Source organism: Microtus ochrogaster, unplaced genomic scaffold, assembly GCF_000317375.1.
Source record: "Microtus ochrogaster isolate Prairie Vole_2 unplaced genomic scaffold, MicOch1.0 UNK17, whole genome shotgun sequence".
Taxonomy (NCBI): domain Eukaryota; kingdom Metazoa; phylum Chordata; class Mammalia; order Rodentia; family Cricetidae; genus Microtus; species Microtus ochrogaster.
Window position 1 is genome coordinate 6,055,189 of NW_004949115.1, and position 19,793 is coordinate 6,074,981.

Sequence of the window (19,793 nt, forward strand, 5' to 3'; positions counted from 1 at the left end):
TTTTTTTTTTTTTAAATTTTAATCCCAAAGTTAACAAATCCCAGATACTTGAAATCTGGAAGTTGAGGTTTCTAGTTCTTTCTGTCTGTCCTCTCCATGTCTCCAGATCTCCATGGAAGCTTACCAAATGAACGGCTGGCAGCTAGTACAATCTATTATGTGACCTATATATACCAAGAGACAATAACTTCTATGCTAAGCCTAATTCTCAAAATGTCAAGGTGCCATTAGCAAGTAAAGTCATTTGTCATTTGTTAGAAAAGAAAATACTGGACAGCTTATTCAAATTGAGACTCAAATTTACCAAGCCAATTTCTACAAATGGCATAATGCTTGTGGAAAATCCAAATAAATTCATGGGACTAGACAATTTGAAATATTTTTTTTGTGATGCTTACTGTCCAGGTTTCTTTTTTCAAAAAGAACTGCAATCAAAACTCATTCTCCAGATCTTTCTGATCTAACTCCCAACAAGAGCTAAAGAATTGGAAAAGGTAAGACATGAATCCTTCTGACTAATCAAGATCTTCAAATCACCTGCTCTAGTGAATAGCTAAAACCCCAGGAAAAGAGCACCATTGTGAAGATATGCCAGAGGCCAGGGGACACAATTAACCGACAGAAAAAAAAAATATTCTATCCAAAGGTTAACTATCTTGCATCTAGCCGAGAGCCATCTTAAGCTACACCTTTAGCCTCCGCCAACTGCTGCTCTTTAGGTCACAGTCTTATTTCATGAAAGCTAGTTTCCTTCTGTTCTCAGCTCCTTGGAAACCACAGGGTTGTCATGGTAGCTGTTATCAAGGAGAAGGGAGTGAGCAGAGCCTGACAGCACTGTTTCTTTTCCTAATGAGGTGTAAGGACAGACTTTGCCCCTTTGTCTACACTGTGCTCCCTGATGCCGTAAGGTTGGTTGAATTAGGGCTTACGTAGTCCACTGCCATTGGGGTCAGAGCTCTCTTTCTAAGGGTGAAAGATCCTTGCTTTGACCCCTGTCTCCCAGCTGCAGGAGGCAGATTTGGGCAAGTGCTATTGCTTTGCTAGCATTCTTTCCTTTGCTTCTGTCTTCAATGGAAATAGGAAGATAAGGGTGAGTTCTTGGTTTGGGGCATCAAGGAGAATATAGCTGGCTCCTATTGATGGCAAGGAGACCAAGGACATTCCTGCTCTCTCCCTGAGAATCTTTCTTTCCGCTTTGTTTTTCTCAATGGAAATGCCCTTTGTGAAGGAAGTACATCCTGGTCTTTAGGAGATGCTCCCAAATTGAATTAGAGCTTTCGTTCCTCTGTGACTTGCAGCTGGAGAAGCGCCTTCTAAGGCGCTCTCCACTTCTAGCAGGAACCAGCTGTGGAACAAAATGAGTAAAAGAGGTACAGAAAAGGGAGAGTCCAGAGAGAGATTAATCACTGCAAGACTCTCCTTTCTTGTTATACTCATCAAGTAAGAAGAGGGCCAATCAGTGGCAAAGGCAGAGTTAAGACAGGAGACACAACACTGTAGGCTGTGTGGTTAGAGCCTCGCAATTAGACAGGGGAGTTTCTACAGGAGCTCAGAACTTGGTGCCTCGGCCCATGAGTTTAAGGACGGCGAAGTTGTAAGTGGCAGCAATCATGAAGGTGAGCTGTGGGGAACAGAAGAGAGAAGACGAGTGAGAGCAGAAAGAGGAAGTCTCCCTACTCAAAACCTTTTGTGAACGAGGGAGAGAGTGGAAGTAAAACCACAACTAAATCAAAGGATACGGTCTGAAAAAAAAAGCCCCTAAAAACCATATCCTTGGCTTTTTCTACATATGTGAATAGAAGTCTTCTATTAGACACTTAAACAATAGCCCATTTGCAGATAACCTAATCAATAAAGACATATTCCACAGCTCGGTTCTGCTAACCACTGACCTTTCCTTAAGGACCCTAGCTGGGCCTATGCTGTCACATCAGCATGTCTAAGGGACTTGGAGCCATAGTGTTTGCTATCCACACACAGCTACTTCGTGCAGCAGAGCCGTCCTGTGTTTTATGCATCAACTGATTTTACAGACTAGAAGTGAAATCCTCCAGGTACTGAGGAGAATTCTGGGAGATCCTCCTTGTAGCTAACTGCTACCTCAGAGACTCGAGGTAAATCACCTTGCCCTTTAGTGCCTTAGCAATGAGCAGACTTCATTGGCACTGTAGTTGACACTACCTGCAGGACCCGGGGCACAGGACTGCAGCAAGTCCTAACAATTCTAACGTGAGGAGGTCCTTCCAGTTTCCCTGAGTAATTAAATCCACTGGCGACTACAGAAGATGTTTAGACTATACAGGATCACGGGATACAGCAAATCGTTTTAGAGATGCTTCCATACTCTGCCAGTGTCTGGACAACCCATGGTAGAAATATGGAGCCCCACACCTTGCTGTCCCTTCTCAGAGCTTCCCCCCAATTTCAAAGTTGGAAGGAGTATCTCTTCTAGCCTCAGCCTAATAGTACTCAAGCTATCCCTGGAGCACTTATTTTCTAATATTATTTTAAAACAACTTACCAGGGAAACTAGTGTGGCTGCAGCACCCACAAATGCAGCAATAAACAGGTGGAAGGTCATTTGGAACTGCGGGAAAATGCGTGTGAGAGAATTATTTCTTATATCAGAAAATAAAAGCGTGATCCACTATAATAGTGAATGAAGTCTTCTGGACGGGTTGACATCTTGCCTGTATGTTAATTTGTGTCTCTAAGTTTTCACTTCCCTAAGCGTCAACCTCCCATTTGCCTGTCTGTCAGCGCATCTCACACCTGCAGCATCCCAAAGACTCAGAAACGAGATTAATGATCCCACAGAAGTAACGCATTTCCTACAGTTGTGCCCAGGATCCCACATCCTAAAGTCAGTACTTCCTTTTCAAAGATCTTGTTTTTCTGACTTCTTCCCCAGGATTTGCTCTCATTCCCTTGCCTCCGCGGCATGTATCTGTTCTTGATGGAGCATTTTCTCTTCTTCAACTGTACTGATTTAACCTCTCAATGGAGATTAAGGAGTTCCACACTGAACGTATTTTATAGAGCCCATGTATGTCTTTATGCATGACCCATTCTCTTGTTAAGTTTTTAACCAAAATGAAGATTTTCATTTGGGAAATTTTACTAAAGCTATATATTTTTCTTTTAATGAGGGGAGTCTGAGAAAGTAAGATTTCTAATGCAGTTCTTGGGAAAATAGGTACTTTTACTTTTAATCAGTATGCTCACTGACTCAGGCATACTTAGCCTTTATTTTGTAGATGGGAAATCTGATTATTCAAAGTTCAACAAGGAGATATTATAATACTTGAAATTGATGGTCATGTGGAGAAACTTCTGTTATAGGCCAGAAATTCTGTATTAGCCAATCTATTTCAAAATAACCTGAATCATTCACTTACCTCAGCTGTTTTGCAGATGGACAGAAGGTTGGAGCCACAAACCTTGCCAGGGAAAGCATTCCATGGGAGAACACCTAAGGTGCAAAGATGAACCAGAGTGAACTTCACAGGGCTAGAGGCCGTGAGGAGGCCTGCTCCAGAGCCTCTCTGACTTCCCTATCCTGGCAGTAAGCCTGATATCGACAGTAAGTGTGGTCCTGTTCCCTAAAATTTCCATAAAGGCAAAGGTGGTATTGATAATGGTGAAATCTTATAGGAATGTAATGTGCTGCTTTGGGGGTTGGTAGCAGCAGTCAGTCAGAGAAAAGGAGTAAAGACACCCAAGAAACAAACGAACGAATGAACACTGCCAAAGCTTCCATGTTCCCTTTCTTGGGTGGGGGAACCTCAGTTTCAGTGGAAAGAGATTAATAAACTAAGATGCATTTATTAATCATCTCAGGAGATTTCCAGAATCACCATCCTCCTCAGCTGAACACAAAACAAGTACACGCTGCTTCTATAGATGCCAGGGAATCTAAAGCTCCCCCATCCAACTCACCGTACATTCTGGCATCAGCGCAGAGAGTGCCTATACTGGCAGAAGTTTTGCTAGGGAAGGCAATAGACTGGCAGGTGGTCCAGGTGTTGAAGTAAATGTACACAGGCACAGCAGAGCAGGCAAACACCAGGAGCCACACAACAGTCAGGGCATAGGTGATGCCCACAAACTAAAACAATCGACATAGGGTAGTTACAAATCAGCATCAGCTTGCAGATCCTGAAACACAAACTGGGAGATCCTGGCATGGCATGTGCCAACAAAGTCAGATTCCAGGAATCCCCCTCAAATGAAATTAGTGAGCAGGGCAGTTCTGCCAAGTGTCATTGGCAGTGTCTCTTAGAGAACTGGCCCAGAGTGTAACGGTGGGTAGGGGGAGTGGGTGGGAGTTGGAGTGAGGCGGATCCCTGGGTTAGAGGGGCTTCAAGGAATTTGGAGGGCAGAGAAGGTGTAAAGAAGTAAAAATAAAAAAGTCCTGAAAGAAAGTTGTGCCATTTTGTGCCTTAGGCTGAGCTTACAAGACATTCTTTGCCACAAGAGTTTTGTTCCCTAGTCACGGAACAATGCCAATGGGAGATTTAAATTTCAGAGCTAAAACCATTCTAAGCTAGCTGCTGGTCACAAAAGGTCATCAGCATACCACACACATGTTCAGACCCCAAAAGATCTTTAACTCTTGAAAAAAAACAAGGCATGTCTTTCTAAAACATGGCTAGGCCAAAAGTAAGTGTGAAATATCCTGATGGAGCCTAACCCTCTCTAGGACCCTCAATAGTATAGGATCCCAGAACACTGTGACTTGAAGTCAATTCTTTCATTTCTATGGTCCACCCTCCATTTCAGGTTACGTGTCTAACTCTCAATTCCAAGTCTAGCATTTTAGATTCTTATATATCCAGTCCACTCTTGTAGTCCCTGCTAGGAACAAAATAAAGGGATACCAACAGATTGGTTAGAAATGGTCTTATTGTATAAAGCATCCTACAAAATTCATGCTTTTCAGTTTGAGATAAAATTTTCTAGGGAACCTTTGAAAGGTGAGGCTAAGCCGGCCAGGCACCACGTTCTTCCTGACCATATCGTTCGGCTGTAGCCATCACTTCCTCACTCAAAAGCCAGGCCTCTGGAGAGGACCCAACCTTGGGTGGGGATGAGGCCACAGACTCACGCCCAATTGTCTCCCGCCCCTTGTTATTGCCACAAAATCCTGAGGATGATCACCTTGTCGGGATGTCCTAGCCATTTTCCCAAACAATGACACACCCGCTCCAAAGAATGAGCTTGATGTTGGCCTCTGGAACCCCTCCCCTTCTGGCCCCCTGTTACCGTTGCGCTCAGGCCCTTGCCGCAGATGGTGGTCTTGTAGTCGCCAAAGATCTGCCTGACTGCGCCAGTGGTGTAGAAGCCCTCAGCCAGCAGAAGGGCCCCATAAAGGAAGAAGAAAGAGGCAGTTCCATAGATGACATACTGGAAAGCATGAATCCTGCATTGACAGACAGAAAAGGCCAGACAACTGTATTCAGAGGGCACAGGTCTTCTTGTCTGTTAGTAAGGTAGATGCCTAGGTAGCTGGACATTTTTGAGAGGAACCACTAGGTTTCACTTGTGTTCCTTCACCTTTTCCTCGTTGAAGTAAATGAAGCCAGAGAGTAGGTGGGCAAAAGCATGCGCTTCTCTTCCCCTTTTCTATTCCTTGTTAGCCTGCATCCTAGAGAACCATATTTGCCCCTCCTCGCCGACCCTCCACAAGGGCTACTCCAAAGGAGAGATAATAAGCTAGACAAGCCGGGAGATGCATGAAGAACTCTAGGAGTAGGGGCGACATCACTAAGCCTGAGTGCACGAAAACAGTGTCCGACCAAGACCAGGGCTCCACTCTGCCCCATCACTGGACCTCCACCTGCCACTGTGGAGATGATTCCAGCAACACTAAACATACAGAGCAGAAATAGGATCCTGTGTGAGCAAACACAGGAGAGCGAGAGGAGGCAGACCTCTTTTCTGACCCTGACATTGTCCCCTCACTACAAACTTCCAACATGGCGTGGGAGAATCTGTATGCAGAGGGATGGTCAGGAATTCCAGCTGGCTCTACATTGGTACCCTCCTAGTTACTAAGATGCTGATGAGTTTGGTACCTCCAAGACAGGGTGAGGGGAAGAAAAGACATGGGTCTGGGAGTAAGAAAGTACTTACACATTAATGAGATACTCATAGTCCTGGTAGTTTTTGGAGAAATAGGTCTCAATTAGCTTCTCTGTACCAGTGAGAGCTTCATGTCCACATCCACAGAACAGTGCCACTCCAAAGAAACACAATCCAGTGGCCACCAGGGAAGCAAAGGGGGCCCCCACCAGACATCTTGCACAGCACTCTAACAAGCCTAGGGAAGAAGGAGAGGCAGAGTCAGGTATGCATAACAGGTAACTCATGCACTCACATCCACCCCTGGGCTGAGCAGCCCATGCTGCCAAGCACACAGAGTGCTTATCTGGGGAGTTCTAAAGGTGAACCTGCAGCTTTCAGCTTTTGGAATGTGAGACTGACCCAGAATCATTATTTTGTCTCATTCTTAAAAATGAACCCTTACCTTCAGAACACAGACCATATAGGCTTTTAAAGGAAATCAAATAATTCAAATAACAATCCAGGGAGGTGAAAAGATTGATCCCTCTTTCCTTTCTTTTGGAGTCTGTTGACTTTGCTTCATTAGTCACCAACTATGGAATAAATGTGCGCAGCACTGTCCATGGGATATGAAAACAGAAAGGTACAAACTGCCAGATTGGAATCCCCACTTTACTGAAGAAAAATGAATGAAATAGGTGTAATATTTTCCACCAACAATTCCAGGAAACCAAGTAAATGGCTCCTGACAGTAAATATATCTAGAATTTGAAAAGAAAGAGTGTCAACCATAGATGTCAATATTTTCAGACACAATCTGAACGGCAAGAGCATTCCAGGTGGAAGGCAGAATGAAAAGCGCATGTTTCTGGATGTTCCCACATATGTATATTTCTTAGTCTAGATAGAAGGGAGTAACCCAGAGAAGAAAGAAACTGGCACAGGACAGGGAAGGGTGCTTTTGCACACAATAATAATAAAAATAATAACAATAAGACTGCAGACTTGGGGCTGGAAAGATGGCTTGGTGATTAAGAGTGCTTGGTGTTCTTCTACAGAATCCATGTCAGACAGCTCACAACTGCCTGTAACTTCACTTCTGGAGTATTTGATGCCCTATTCTACAAAAATATATTTTAATAAAGGCTTGATTATTTTTCAATGCTTTGCCTGTTTGCTCCACCACAGCTTGTCCAGTTCCTGTACCCTCAAGATCACACTGAGATTCTGTTGGTAAGGCCACAAAGAGACTTTCTGTAATAGCCGCAGAAGCTTTCTGGCATGGAACTTGGGCCATGGAAACACACAGGGCCTGGGAACACAGGTGTCTCAAGGTGGTAAGAATACCTGAGATCCCAGACCAGGGAGCTCTCAGCCCTTGCCAGTGCTGCTGAGAAACAAGAAAGGTACATAAAGTAGTCACAGACTCTGGAAGTAGCTATGTTCCAAGTTCTGGTGTTATATGAAATAAAACTGACCAAGTGCCAAGCAGATGACTGACTAGACAGAGGGACGTGTGGTTCCCTCTGGCCTCTTGACCAGATCTGCAAGAAGTAGAAAAATGAAAATTTAAAGTCTTTAATTGATAGTGTGTGCAGACATAGTATAAATTTAATATATGCATATGTGTATGATATATAAAATATACATACATACATATATTTAATAATGTGTGCATATACACATATATAGGTCAGTTGATTTTTATGCATCGATTCCTATATTAAGTGTACATACAATCAGGACATGTGTCTGAGAAAGTACTAGTCTGTGATAAGTATGTTGTAACTTCTTACCCCATTATAGAATGAAAATAATTTTCTAAAGTTTGAACTTTTATATTCATGTATTTCTCCACACCAAGTTCAATTATCTACAACAGGGTACCAGGGGAAATAAAAGTTCATTGCCTGATTCCCTTAATATGAGCTCAGTTTTTACTAAAAATACTTAAAAATGCTGTGATTTCCACAGCTAAGTTGAATAATGTCAACAGATGTTGAAAGAACAAATTATGTGTATCATGAAAAAGTTGGGAGGGAGGCATTTGTCCCTTTTATCAGAATCACAGAATAAGTGAGCCCTATTACCCACCATTCACTGAAAAGACAGCCTATCCTGGACTTCAAAGAGGTAAGGCTCAGAAGCCCAAGCCAAAATATGTAGCTGAACTGGGTTCCTTTTGCTTTCTCCAATCTCAAGCCCTCTATGAGAGACAATCAATTTGTAGCTCTGCCGCTGTGAGGAGATGCTGAGTTTATTCAATGTGAACTTTGCAAGAGAGGATGTGCACTACTGGCTTATGATATGTGTGCACGTGCACACTTACACAGGTGTGTACAATGCATGTGTGAGTACGCCAAAGAAAAGCAAAACAGCTGAAACCCACCACTGTCTTGGGGGAGACATTCCAGAAATTGAATCTTCTTTTTATCATTAGGTTAAGATACTACATGTATCCAGTACATTAAGAAAAGCACTTGGAAGTAAACAGCCCCAACATTTTCATTCTCTGCCCTCTGAACTCCTCTCCACCCTCAGACTCTTAGACTCTTCTAGTAAAGAAGGTCTCTAAAGCCTGAGGTGGGGGAGGGGAGGGCAGTGACCCTACTGTTCCCTCTCTCTCCAGCAAAGGGTCAAGCCTTGGACACAGCCCTCCATCACTTCCCTAAACAAAGAAGCCTTGTTTCCTCCTGAGATCTCAGGAGCCTCATTGGTATTCTGCAAGGCCCTGCATGTCTGGGGGTGGGGAGGGGGGTCAGATCCAGTAAACAATGGCAGGACTGTTTATTTAGCCCAGGGTAAGGAGAGCTATCTACCCTGGCAAGTGGTCATCCTGTGCCCATTCACTCACCCCAGCCTTTTCACCAGGGCATGGCCTAATAGTGAGGCAGGTGTGATCAGGAACACAAGCTCTTGCCAGGCAAACAATGCTTTAGCCCATGCCCCTCTATATCCTCTACACTAGGATTGTTTCCCCCTCTTATCATCAAGTGATGAAACAAAGAATGATTTCTCATCCTGATCATTTGGTGGTCATCAAAATAACCAGAAAATGTCACATTCCATGTTTTTACTGGGTGAGAAAACTTTGGGAGCTACTCGAAATCACCACCTGATACTGTATCTTTTTACACCCATTTTTCTTTATTTTCTTAGATAATAATGTAACACCCCCTTTCTGCTCTACTGATGTTCAAAGCAGGAAACAAGGATATAGACTTTAGCAAAGTCTCTCTCTAATGTGGAATCCAACACAAATGCCCTGAGATAGATGTACTGCTGTTAGGTTATAAAATAGTTCACAACATCAAAACAAGCATCAGATGTTAAAGTCCTCAAAATTCAGATGAAATATTTGTTCTAAGGGCATTCAAGTTCAGTGGAAGTGAAGAATCTCAGCTAATCTGCCCAAGCAAAAGTCAAAATTTGAATTCCAACAAGAAAAAACTCAGAACATATAAGAGACTGTCTTTTCATCAAAGCGTTCTGAATAAAAGTCCACTGGGTTCATTTCGATTTTTCACAATCCAAGAAATGAACTTGGGAACATGTGAGCAACAGCCTAAAACCATAAGCTCTCTGTTTCAGAATACCTCAGGGTCAAGAGGGTTTTGAATGTTAAAAGGCATCCTGTCATTTCCCAGCTAAGTATAAATTGTGATGTAGTGGAGTCAGTATCAAAGAATTACATAATACAACTGCTACTCAATGAGATTTAAATGTCTCATTTTGATGACTGATCACAGAGAAAATTAATGATGCTTTCTTTTCCTTTGTGTTGGGGTGGCTTGAGGACACTAACATTAAATGCATTACTAGTAACACAGATGCTTCAAGAAATAGGAAGAAACTAAGAGTCCAAGTCCCTTTTCTCAGAAAGCTTCCACTCTTGTTTGGGAGATCAAATTAATTTCTTAAATGAAAACCAAAGCTACCTATTATCTAGTGTTAAAATGAATGTAACCAAATCCTGTGGAGAAAATATAAGTAAAGACATTAGTTAATAATGGGTTATATTCATCTCCAAATCCCCCAAACAAGCAAGCATGAGCAATCTGTAATAGAACGTCCCTTCTCATCAGTGTTCTCTGTCAGAGATCAACAGTACTATTGTGACTCTCAGATTAAGGCCCATCCCAGTGACTGTCCTGATTCTGATTCTTTAAGTAGGATCCAAGTGCTCTAAAGCACTCCCTCCTTTCCCGTGCCCCGGGCACACCTCAAGGACCAGCTCCATGATGGAAATTCAGAGTGAATCTGGGAACTCATCAAAGGGAGGAGAGGAAGGGCTTTCATAGAAAGGAATGGTAGAAAGAGACCAATTGTCGCCTGCACAATTCCCAGCTTGTCTCTTGAATCCAGCTGACAAAGGGAGAGATAGAAGAACCCTGTACAATAGAGCTTAAACAACAGGCAAGCTCTTTGAGTGAGAAACTGGTCCCATCTCCCTAAGTCTCTAATCTGCACTGCAGTCTTCCCCTCCTCCCAGAATCCACCCCTTAACTTCAACCCACAAACAGAGGCTTCCTTGATTAGGGCCTATAGGCATTAACATGGCCAAGATGCTAGAACAGCTGTGACTGGTACTAGGGATAGATGGCGATCAGTGGGTAGGGTTCTAGAAGTAAAACAACAATTATTAGGAGACGACAGAGACAAAGACTTTTGCTTTTGGTTCTAGAAGTAAAACAACAATTATTAGGAGGCGACAGAGAAAAGACTTCTGCTTCTGGTCTCATTTTGTTAGGACAAAGCCTTGCTATGACTTTGTCTTTCCTGCATGATATTAGCATTTATAGCACAGTCAAAAGCTCAATAGGCCCTTGGACATGAGACTGCAAGCCTGCTTGATAGTCAAGCCATACAGACAAAATTAAATAAAAAAAAAAAGAACTCCAACCTCCTTATTGGACGGGTATTATTATCACTGCTGCTTCTACTAGTGGTAACCACCACTACAACCACCAGGAACCACATTTGGTCCACCTTACTTCGAATGTTCTTTTTCAGAAACTGACTAACACAGACACACACAGACACACACAGACACACACAGACACACACACATACACACCGAGTCTCTACCTTGTCCAGTTGTGGGGAAATGAAGAACGATCTGTCACTAGAGACAAATGTAGCCATACCGTATGCTACTAGATCCCCCACTTTCCTTGGTTAAAGTGTGAAGCTGACCTGCAGAACCTCACCCTCTTCTTTGGGATGCCATTGGCTCTTTTTCAAAGCGTTGCACAGCAAAGAGTTCTGAGGTCATTGACAGATTACTCTTAAGTATTTGGCAAAGGCTAAGGAAAGACTTGCTTGCTGAACCTTTGATGTAACTTTGACATTGGGTAGGGTCTGTGAATGGGAAAAGATGAGAAAGTTCTGTTCAGTGACCATGGTGTATGACCTTTCCTTATCAGCTTACAGCCCTGACATGAGCTTTTCTAAACCTAAAGTTCCATGGGCAGAGATAGTATTTGTCTTTTTCTTTTAAGACTAAAGAACTGTAACCAAGGGATGACTTTCAAAGCTATATAATCAATCTCAATCTCAATCTCTCCTCTCTCTCAATATCTCTCTCTCTCTCTCTCTCTCTCTCTCTCTCTCTCTCTCTCTCTCTCTCTCACACACACACACACACACACACACACACAGACACACACACCAAAGGACAGGGAAAAATGCGTCACTGGTTTGAGTGGGACCTGAAGATGTTCCTACCCCCTCCCTAGGTTAAAGATGTTACTACTGAGAGCTCCGAGAGAACACTATTGTCAGAATGTGAACTAGATTTCTTGGTGTCCTGGCTGAGGGCCAAGGTGAAGCCCCTCAAAGCAGGGCAATGGCTTAATCTCTGTAGCTTTTCAAGAGCTCCTGGCTAGGCAGAGTCAGATAAGAAGCGGTGCAGTGAAGGCTAGCTACCCTTTATCATTTCAGTCTCTAGGAGGAGTCAGTTAGCATGCCAGTCAAAATCTGCGGGCACTCTGTGGTGCCTTCATGGGATTCAGATAGTCTTCAAGTACCTGGCAGAACTCAGCCTTTGCTCTGCCTCCTCCACATTTTGTACTTCCAAGCCACTCTTGGAGGGAAGGAAACATTGCAGTCTGGTTGCCAGGGTAACAGCCACTGTTCTCGGATGACAGCAAGCTTGAGGAAGTGGATGTTTTGCTGCTCAGTGATGGCATTGTTATTGAGCAGAAAATATCCACTATGGCTCTTTCTCATTTCCATAGTTATTCCAAAGACTCATTTGAAGCATCTCCCTGCCAAGTCTGAACAAGGTTTTAATAAGCCGCTATACTGTCTGTAAACCTTTTGCTCAGACGCCACTGAATTCAGTCCTTGTCATTTCCAATCCTAAGAAATTTTGTGGTTGAGGTAATAAGCTGCCTGTTTCTGGTGGTGATTATGCAGAGACTTATATATGTTTAATTTATAGTCAAAGAAATAAATTCTGCATTGAGGGATGGCTCACATAACTTTTTCTGAATGAGTTTCACTATGTTGTCTAGCTGGCCATTTCTAGTGATCCTCCTGCCTCAGCTTCCTAGGGTGTTATAGGTATGGCTTCACCTCAGATAAGCTCCAATGTTCCTTTCAATTCCAGATTCTATGATTTGACTTGCCTACTGCAATAGTTAAACAGCAGTGCACTCCACAGTCGAAGCAATAGCACGTCACTGTTTTGTCAGATATGGTTGAATAGTCACACTGCCTCAGATACTGTGTTATTGAGTACTGTGGAGGCAATTGCTACCCCATCATGTATCCCTAGTACATGTATTGTTTACCTAAATATATATCCTTAGTGACACCTTGTGTGTGTGTGTGTGTGTGTGTGTGTGTGTGTGTGCGTGTGCACGCATGCTGACCTTCCTCTGGAGGAAATCATCTGGGCTCTGTCATTTTCTTTCTTCTTGTCTTTTCTTCAAGGCTTTATCTCCCAAGGAAGTAAGATTCAACTTGCACTACCTCTTTATTTGGAGGGAACAACTTATTCAATCAGCTGCACTCACAACAGATAGGGTTGCTGGTCCAGAGCAGAAAGTGACTTCTTCCCACAGTTCTTCTCACCTTGTTGCATTCGGGTGACCAAATGGTTCTTACGCAAACATACAGGGTGTGCACAAAGAAAGCCCAACAACCTTGGAAAGAGGAAGCACCAGCCTAGATATGCATTGTTACATAAGAGGTGGTGTCATGAGAATTTACAATGGATACAGAACTTGTCTACATCGACAGGACTGCCATAGCATTCTTACTCCATCTTCCACCCTGCAAGCAGACAAAACAGTTATTGTTGCCCCTGTCTTCCAGATGATGAGGTGGTGATTCATGGTGACATGCCCAATTTTGTGGAGTTCATTAGAGACTGAGCTATTTGGACTTCTAGTCTAGTATGCCACCCTCTTTAATTATTCTACCAACATATACGCTGCTAACAGCTCCCTCAGTGACTTGAGATGGGAAAAAAACCAAGGTTAACAACAGTTCAGTCTAACTGAAAAACTACATCTGTGGATCCTATCAATTTACTGGCTACTATGTTGCATGGTGACTACACTGGACAATTGAACCTCTTTTCATTCAGGATGTGTTCAAGATGCTACTTTTATCTTTCCCAAACATGAGCAAAATGTACATTATCTGCAGCATCTTGCCTAGGCAAAGACCCTTATGTTGCACACACCTTTCTCTGAATAGACACTGCTGGACACCAGAACTTCACAGCTTCCATACTTATGGAACATAGAAAAGCCCTCCGGGCTCAGCCAACAAGAGCCCTGAGACAGAAACCTTCTTGTTACAGCAGGGATTCAGGCTAAGTCCATGATACTTACTAGAAATGTTGAGCTGCATGAAAACACATACACACACTCACGCGCGCGCGCACACACACACATATATACACATACAATCCATATCTATTCCTGATAGATATAGATTAGACATAGATAACAGATAATCCATATCTATTCACAATGGTAAAAAAACTATTGTGGACTGTATTTTCATTTTCTGAACCTGGAATGCCCACCATGGGCACTGCCATGCCTGAGTTCAATTTTCCCTATTCCTCCGTTCCATTGATGCCAAACAGTCTCTGAAGTTTGTATAGTGGAAGTGCGTATTTGATACATCAGAGGATTAGTCAATATTCAAGTTGCCTCCAGTGGAACCAGGGGTTCCAGATAACCCCACCATAACCAGGTCCTTAAGATCAGTGGAAAGGAGAAAGCAGAAGGGAAGTGAAAGGGTAAGAAGCCACATGGTCGCATCCATCCTGCTGGGCATTCTCTCCAAGGATCTGTGGGACTTCATGTGTACTGATGGAATTTGTTGACAATAAAGCATTATGCTCAGTACAGCAGAGAAGGAATTAATACAATTAAATGTTAAAGAATTAAAACAGAAAACAAGTGGCAAAACACAACTTATTTAAACCACTAGAAACCCAGAGCCCCAAAGTTGAAAATTCTCTTTTGAATTCCCGTGCCTGCATCTTCGCTACTAAAGTTTTTGAGACTCACCCATGTCTTTGGCACTCTGACTCCAATTGTAGCCTGCTGGCTAGTCTGCTTTGCGGCTGACTTTGTTGAGCTGGAAGGATCCTGGTCTCTCCAGTCTCCTTCTTCTGTCCTTTACTTTTTCTCTCTGAGTATCTTTGTCCTCTCCTCCTGCAATGAAAAGGGCTCTCTGATTGACAGCCAAGCCCCTTAAAGAGACAGGCTTGCTTTCCTCCTCCCCTTCTCCTCCCCTTGTCCCCTCCTCCTTTGGGATACTCCCTTCTTTAAGGGCTCCATCTTCTCTTTCTGCCTTTTACTTCCAGTTGTTTCATATTTTTTTCTTTTTTTCTAAAGATTCTCTAGAATTTCATTTTGCTACAAAGACATCTGGAAATGTGAATTGGGGGTGGGAATTAAATGGAGGGGTCCTGCAATCCTCCAACTGATCCTTGGGTCTGTCTGATGTGCCAGACCTCAATCGAGCACGCTGAAGCTGTGTGAAATAGTAGCCCTGACGATGGGGGCTGGATGAAAGACCTACATGCTCCGAGACCAAATATGCCCCAAACAATCTTACTCCTAGCTGCCCTTGACCCCAGAACCTTTCCCATCCCTCTGTTTGTTAGCAGAAAGCATTCTTCCTCCTCCTAGAATTATAATGATTATACAGCTTGATAACAAAGACACAAAGGAGAGGGAAAGATCTATACCAAGTTCTCATAAAGAAAAAGGTCGGGGTGAAGTTGTACGTGATTTCTAAGGAGAATTAACAAGACGCTATCGTAATCTGGGAATCTGCTAGTCAAAATTCTGCCCAGGAAATGTAGCGTTCTCGTGTGGAAGTGAAGACAAGGCACAGGGAGGCAAGGGGTACAGCAATCAGGTGTGGGGGTGGAGAAAAAATACAGTCCTTGCCTCAGAGAAACGTCTATATTAAAAAGATCAAATAGTGAAAACAGGAGTAATATATGAAACGTTCACACTGGTAAGAGTGGTCTCTGAAGACTGTGAAGGGACCCGACTGCCAAATAGAAAAGGTGATGCTAGCTGGGGAAAGTTTTCTCTAACTTTCTAGAAAAGGTGAGCCTTAAGTGCTGATGTGGGTTGTCAATTTTCTCTCTCAGTTCAGAAGCCTCAGCCAGTCACAACCCTCTTGATCTAGAAGCAAAGGTCTTTTCCTGAGTGGCTCCAGGGCAAGTCATCGGACTATAACAAGAGCAGAGACTATCCTCTCTATCCTCCTAAGAAATAAGGATGTCCTCCTGAACCTGGTCTTCTGTCTTGTCATAAGAGACAACAGAGAGGGAAAGCCATGCAGAACCTAAAATTTTCTGGGGAGGAAGAGATCAAATATTGTATGTTATGAATGTCTTTTGTGGTTGTGATTTTCCATGTTTCTGTCTAGTTACACTGGAGTCCAGAACCACACAGTATACAATACTGGCTCTAGAACAAATCTTTTGCTCTTATACAAGCCCCGATGTGAAGGGATGCTTGTATATGCCTTGTATATTCCTCTTGCAGAACAGTAAAGTAGCGGCTTCCCAGGGCAGACCAGACCAAGGCCATGGCTGATTGTTGAGGGTCTCAAGCCCATGCCTTTCGAGGCATGCCGTCCAGACAAAGACTCTGCCTGCCACGGCAGTGCAGTTGTAGTAATGGCCCTGGAGGAGGGGAATGATAGCAAAAGTAACTGACCCTAAACTTGGGCATTCTGATGTAAGGCATAAGAAACAAAATTCTTTGTAGCTCAAATAGCCAAGGCAGATCTATGTACAGGGGAAATCGCTCAGTCTGAGTCCTCTTCTACACTTATCTATTCTCAACAGCATCTCTGGGACTGACTATTCCTCAGAAGAAAGTAATTCCCCAGTAAACTCCCAGACACCACCTTATCCATTATATTCTCCTGAGGCCTCTTTTCTTCGTCTACCATCTCTACTGTCTTACAGTTCAGTTCATCTCTTTCTCTTGTCACCCCCTCTCTACCTCCTTCCCAGGGGCAGATCTTCCTGTCTCTGCCTTGCTCTTATGCCAATGGCTAGGAAAGGCACTCAGCCAGGTGATTATGTCATACTCCTTCCCAGTGCCCTAAGGTTCCCAGTTGCCTCAGATCTAGTGTGTTGTAGTGGCTCTGTCCATCTGACACTCTGCCTGGACACTCCCTCTGCATCCTTGTTCTAAGTCCTCCATACAATCCTTAGAGGATTTCTTTCAGGTCTCAAAGAAGCTTCCAACCCCATAAACTCCATCTACCCTACCTATTCCTGCGGTTCTGCTTTTACTGGGTCTTCTAAGTGGAACAAAATGTTCTCCATTCCAGCTGGGCTTCTGCAATGCAAAAAAATTCCTCCAGAGGGCACCAGCAGCCTTCATGGTCGTAGTCGGCGGCCAGCTTTGGGGACCTGTGAGGAAGAACAAAGCAGGATTGTATTAAACTAGTAAACACCGTGTTTCACACTGTTCTTGTAGTGCCACTAGAGAATCTGGCCCTCCTTGATCATAGCTTGGTTTAATTGTGTGACTATCTTCAATTATCTATAAAATATTTGGCTACTACCTCCATTCTCTCCTGTATTGTCACATAGTACCAGATCTTGAAGGTCAGAAAGAAGGCAACTTTTCTTTGCTCTGCTGAGCTAAGGCATTCTCCCTGAAAACCTTATAAGCACACAAGTGCCTAATCTGGTGGGACTCTTCTCCGTGTCCACCGAGAAGACGGAAAAGAAAACAGAGAAGGCACAGTACCAGAGAGTTCCTGGGCTCATCTGGTGCTATTTGAAAATCTAGAGCTGAGTCTTTTCTTGTCCTACCCAAGACCATGTCATTATAGGCCACATTTGGAAGATGAGTGGCCACTTTTAACCGTTTTTCCCCCCCAGTCCTGGCACAGAAATCTAGCAGAATGGCAGGCAATGTATCAAGTCCTGTGCATATGCAGATAGAACTTTCCACACCCAACTTTATGCCAATTGGCTTGGCTATGCCTTTCTGGCCAAGAGAAGTGAGGGCTGAGGACCAGAGATGTCACATTCTTTGATCATGCAGGGTGTGGGGGACAGGGGACAGGGGGCAGGGGTGGAGGATGCTACTCTTTTTTTCTGGTAATTCAAAGAGCAATGCAAGGACAGACAGGAGTGACTGGTAAATTGTGTGGGTATTTACAAGGGAGAGATGCTAATAGCTTGGGATAGGGTAAAGAAAGCAGCTTAAAGGCCAAAATATTCAGACAAACTCAGGAAAAGAGCACCCGAAGAATGCCAAGAAGCCAGCAGCAGTGCGGAAAAAGCAGCTGTCCACATGACCCACTTAGAATCCTGAAAACTTGGCCATCTTTACTGGGGCAGCCCCTATAAAGAAGATGTACAGAGTTATAACAGCAGCAGAATTAAAATTATTTCTGTAGTTATCAATGCTCACCGAACTCTAAGGAACATATTTTATTTTTTTCCAGTTGAGTAATGGGGGGACACAGAAGCAGCTTTCCCAGGGCCCCCTAATAGGCAAGAGACAAAACTACCTTTAGAAGATACCTCTATCCAGATTCATTGCTTGGAACTTGCTGGGACAATTGTTCGGCTCTGAAAGAATGTTTGAATACAGAGCCTCTTTCCTGAACACGAATATCAAGGGGGAGGATGGGCGGGCTTCTAGCTGCTATGGCCCAAGCTTCTAACTTTCATACTCCTCAAAGCAACGTACAAAGAGAATGTTCGAAATGCAGTGGTTTTTATATATCTTGTTGGATTTGAAGGAAATGGGAGTCAGGAGGGGCCATATGACAGAAAGACTGTTGGGTGCTTGTTAGGTATGGCTGTAACAGCAGGACTGAGTGTGAGTGTGTGTGTGTTGCTTCATGGTTGATTCAGAGCCTCGGGATTCTAGGCAAACACTACCAAGTTGCATCCCCAGCTGTAGGGATGCTTTTTTGTTTGTTTGTTTGTTTTTTCAAGACAGGGTTTCTCTGTGGCTTTGGAGCCTGTCCTGAAACTAGTTCTTATAGACCAGGCTGGCCTTGAACTCACAGAGATCTGCTGCCTCTGCCACCCAAGTGCTGGGATTAAAGTGCAGGAATGCTTTTTAAAGAGTCTTTATTTTACAAATCTTCATGGCCAAATGTCACAATCCCCAAGCTGTGCCTACTCCAGAAAAGTGTAGTAGCAACATTCGATGAAATAACATCAGCCAAAACTTGAAACTGTTACACATGCATAAAAACATGCATGTTTATCTTATTATTTTTTCTACTCTGGGTATGACTAAAAAATGAAGTTGGAAAAAAGAAGAGTCATTACCGTTAAAATTCAGACTAAGCCAGAAACAAAAAGGAAACCATTCCCAATAGGGATGTCTATTTCTGGAAGGGTGTACCTAGCCTTGAGAAAGGGGTAGAAATCTGGAGCTGAAGAGAAGCCTTTTTATTCCATGTGCTTTATCATGGCTGTAGTTGATAATTACGTACATTTCATGTCTAATTTATTGAAATTTTCATCTGCAAACTCCGTCAGACAACAGTCCATAGGCCATTCAGGTGTCTTCTGCTGCTTTCAGGTAGCCCTTAGCACAGTGGTATGGCTGCCCTCCACTCCCACTTGACATTCACCCTGCCTACACCCTTCTGCCTGCTGGATTCTGATACACAGCTTATGAGGATGGCATGGTGAGTTGAGGTCTTCAGGAAACCCTCTTAGGGCAGGGGTTAGGAGTGGCTGCCTAGGTCTGCTTTCTGTGGGGGAAAACATGTGCTCATGCTAACCAAGAAGCCCTTCACCCAGGAGGTAGCCTGCCAGAAGCACAAAGCCTTCTGCCTCCCTCCGGGTTTCACTAAAGGCTGCATCCGTCCCTCGAGGGATGGGATCTAGCAGCTGCCTAGACCTCTTCTATCTACAACAGCCCTGGACAGTCTCTACAGAGATGAGTCAACCCCTTCCGGTTACAACAAAAGCAATAAGAAAATGTTCTGGACCTTTCAGAGAGGAATGTGGTCAAACCCATCTGCAGTGCCAGCTGAAGGGTCTGAGCTGTGATGCTGCAGCTCCAAGTTGGGGTGCTACAGAGCAGACTGTCCAACCTTGAAGCTAATGGACCTTTCCCGGGAAACCAGGTCAATAGCCAGAATGAAGCAGGGGAAACCTCAGTCTTCCCTGCTGAGAACTAAATGCCTCAGGTAAGTGCATGCCATGCTGCTGGAGCTTAGGACAAGTCCCGCCCCCC

The 19,793-nt window shown here is 43.7% G+C and overlaps 1 protein-coding gene across 2 annotated transcripts; it reads right to left on the bottom strand.

Moving 5' to 3' along the window:
• Positions 1 to 14,748, bottom strand: Plp1 (proteolipid protein 1). Of its 2 annotated transcripts, none has more exons than XM_005367380.3 (7): positions 14,604 to 14,748; positions 6,136 to 6,322; positions 5,266 to 5,422; positions 3,940 to 4,108; positions 3,399 to 3,472; positions 2,522 to 2,587; positions 1 to 1,621 (listed from the first exon to the last, which is right to left on the bottom strand). In XM_005367380.3, the coding sequence occupies exons 1-7, from the start codon at positions 14,605 to 14,607 to the stop codon at positions 1,550 to 1,552; spliced, it is 729 nt and encodes a 242-aa protein (XP_005367437.1). In that variant the 5' UTR covers positions 14,608 to 14,748; the 3' UTR covers positions 1 to 1,549. The 2 variants fall into 2 exon arrangements, with proteins under 2 accessions (XP_005367437.1, XP_005367436.1); XM_005367379.3 differs by having other exon boundaries at positions 5,161 to 5,422.
• Positions 14,749 to 19,793: the final 5,045 nt, after the last annotated feature.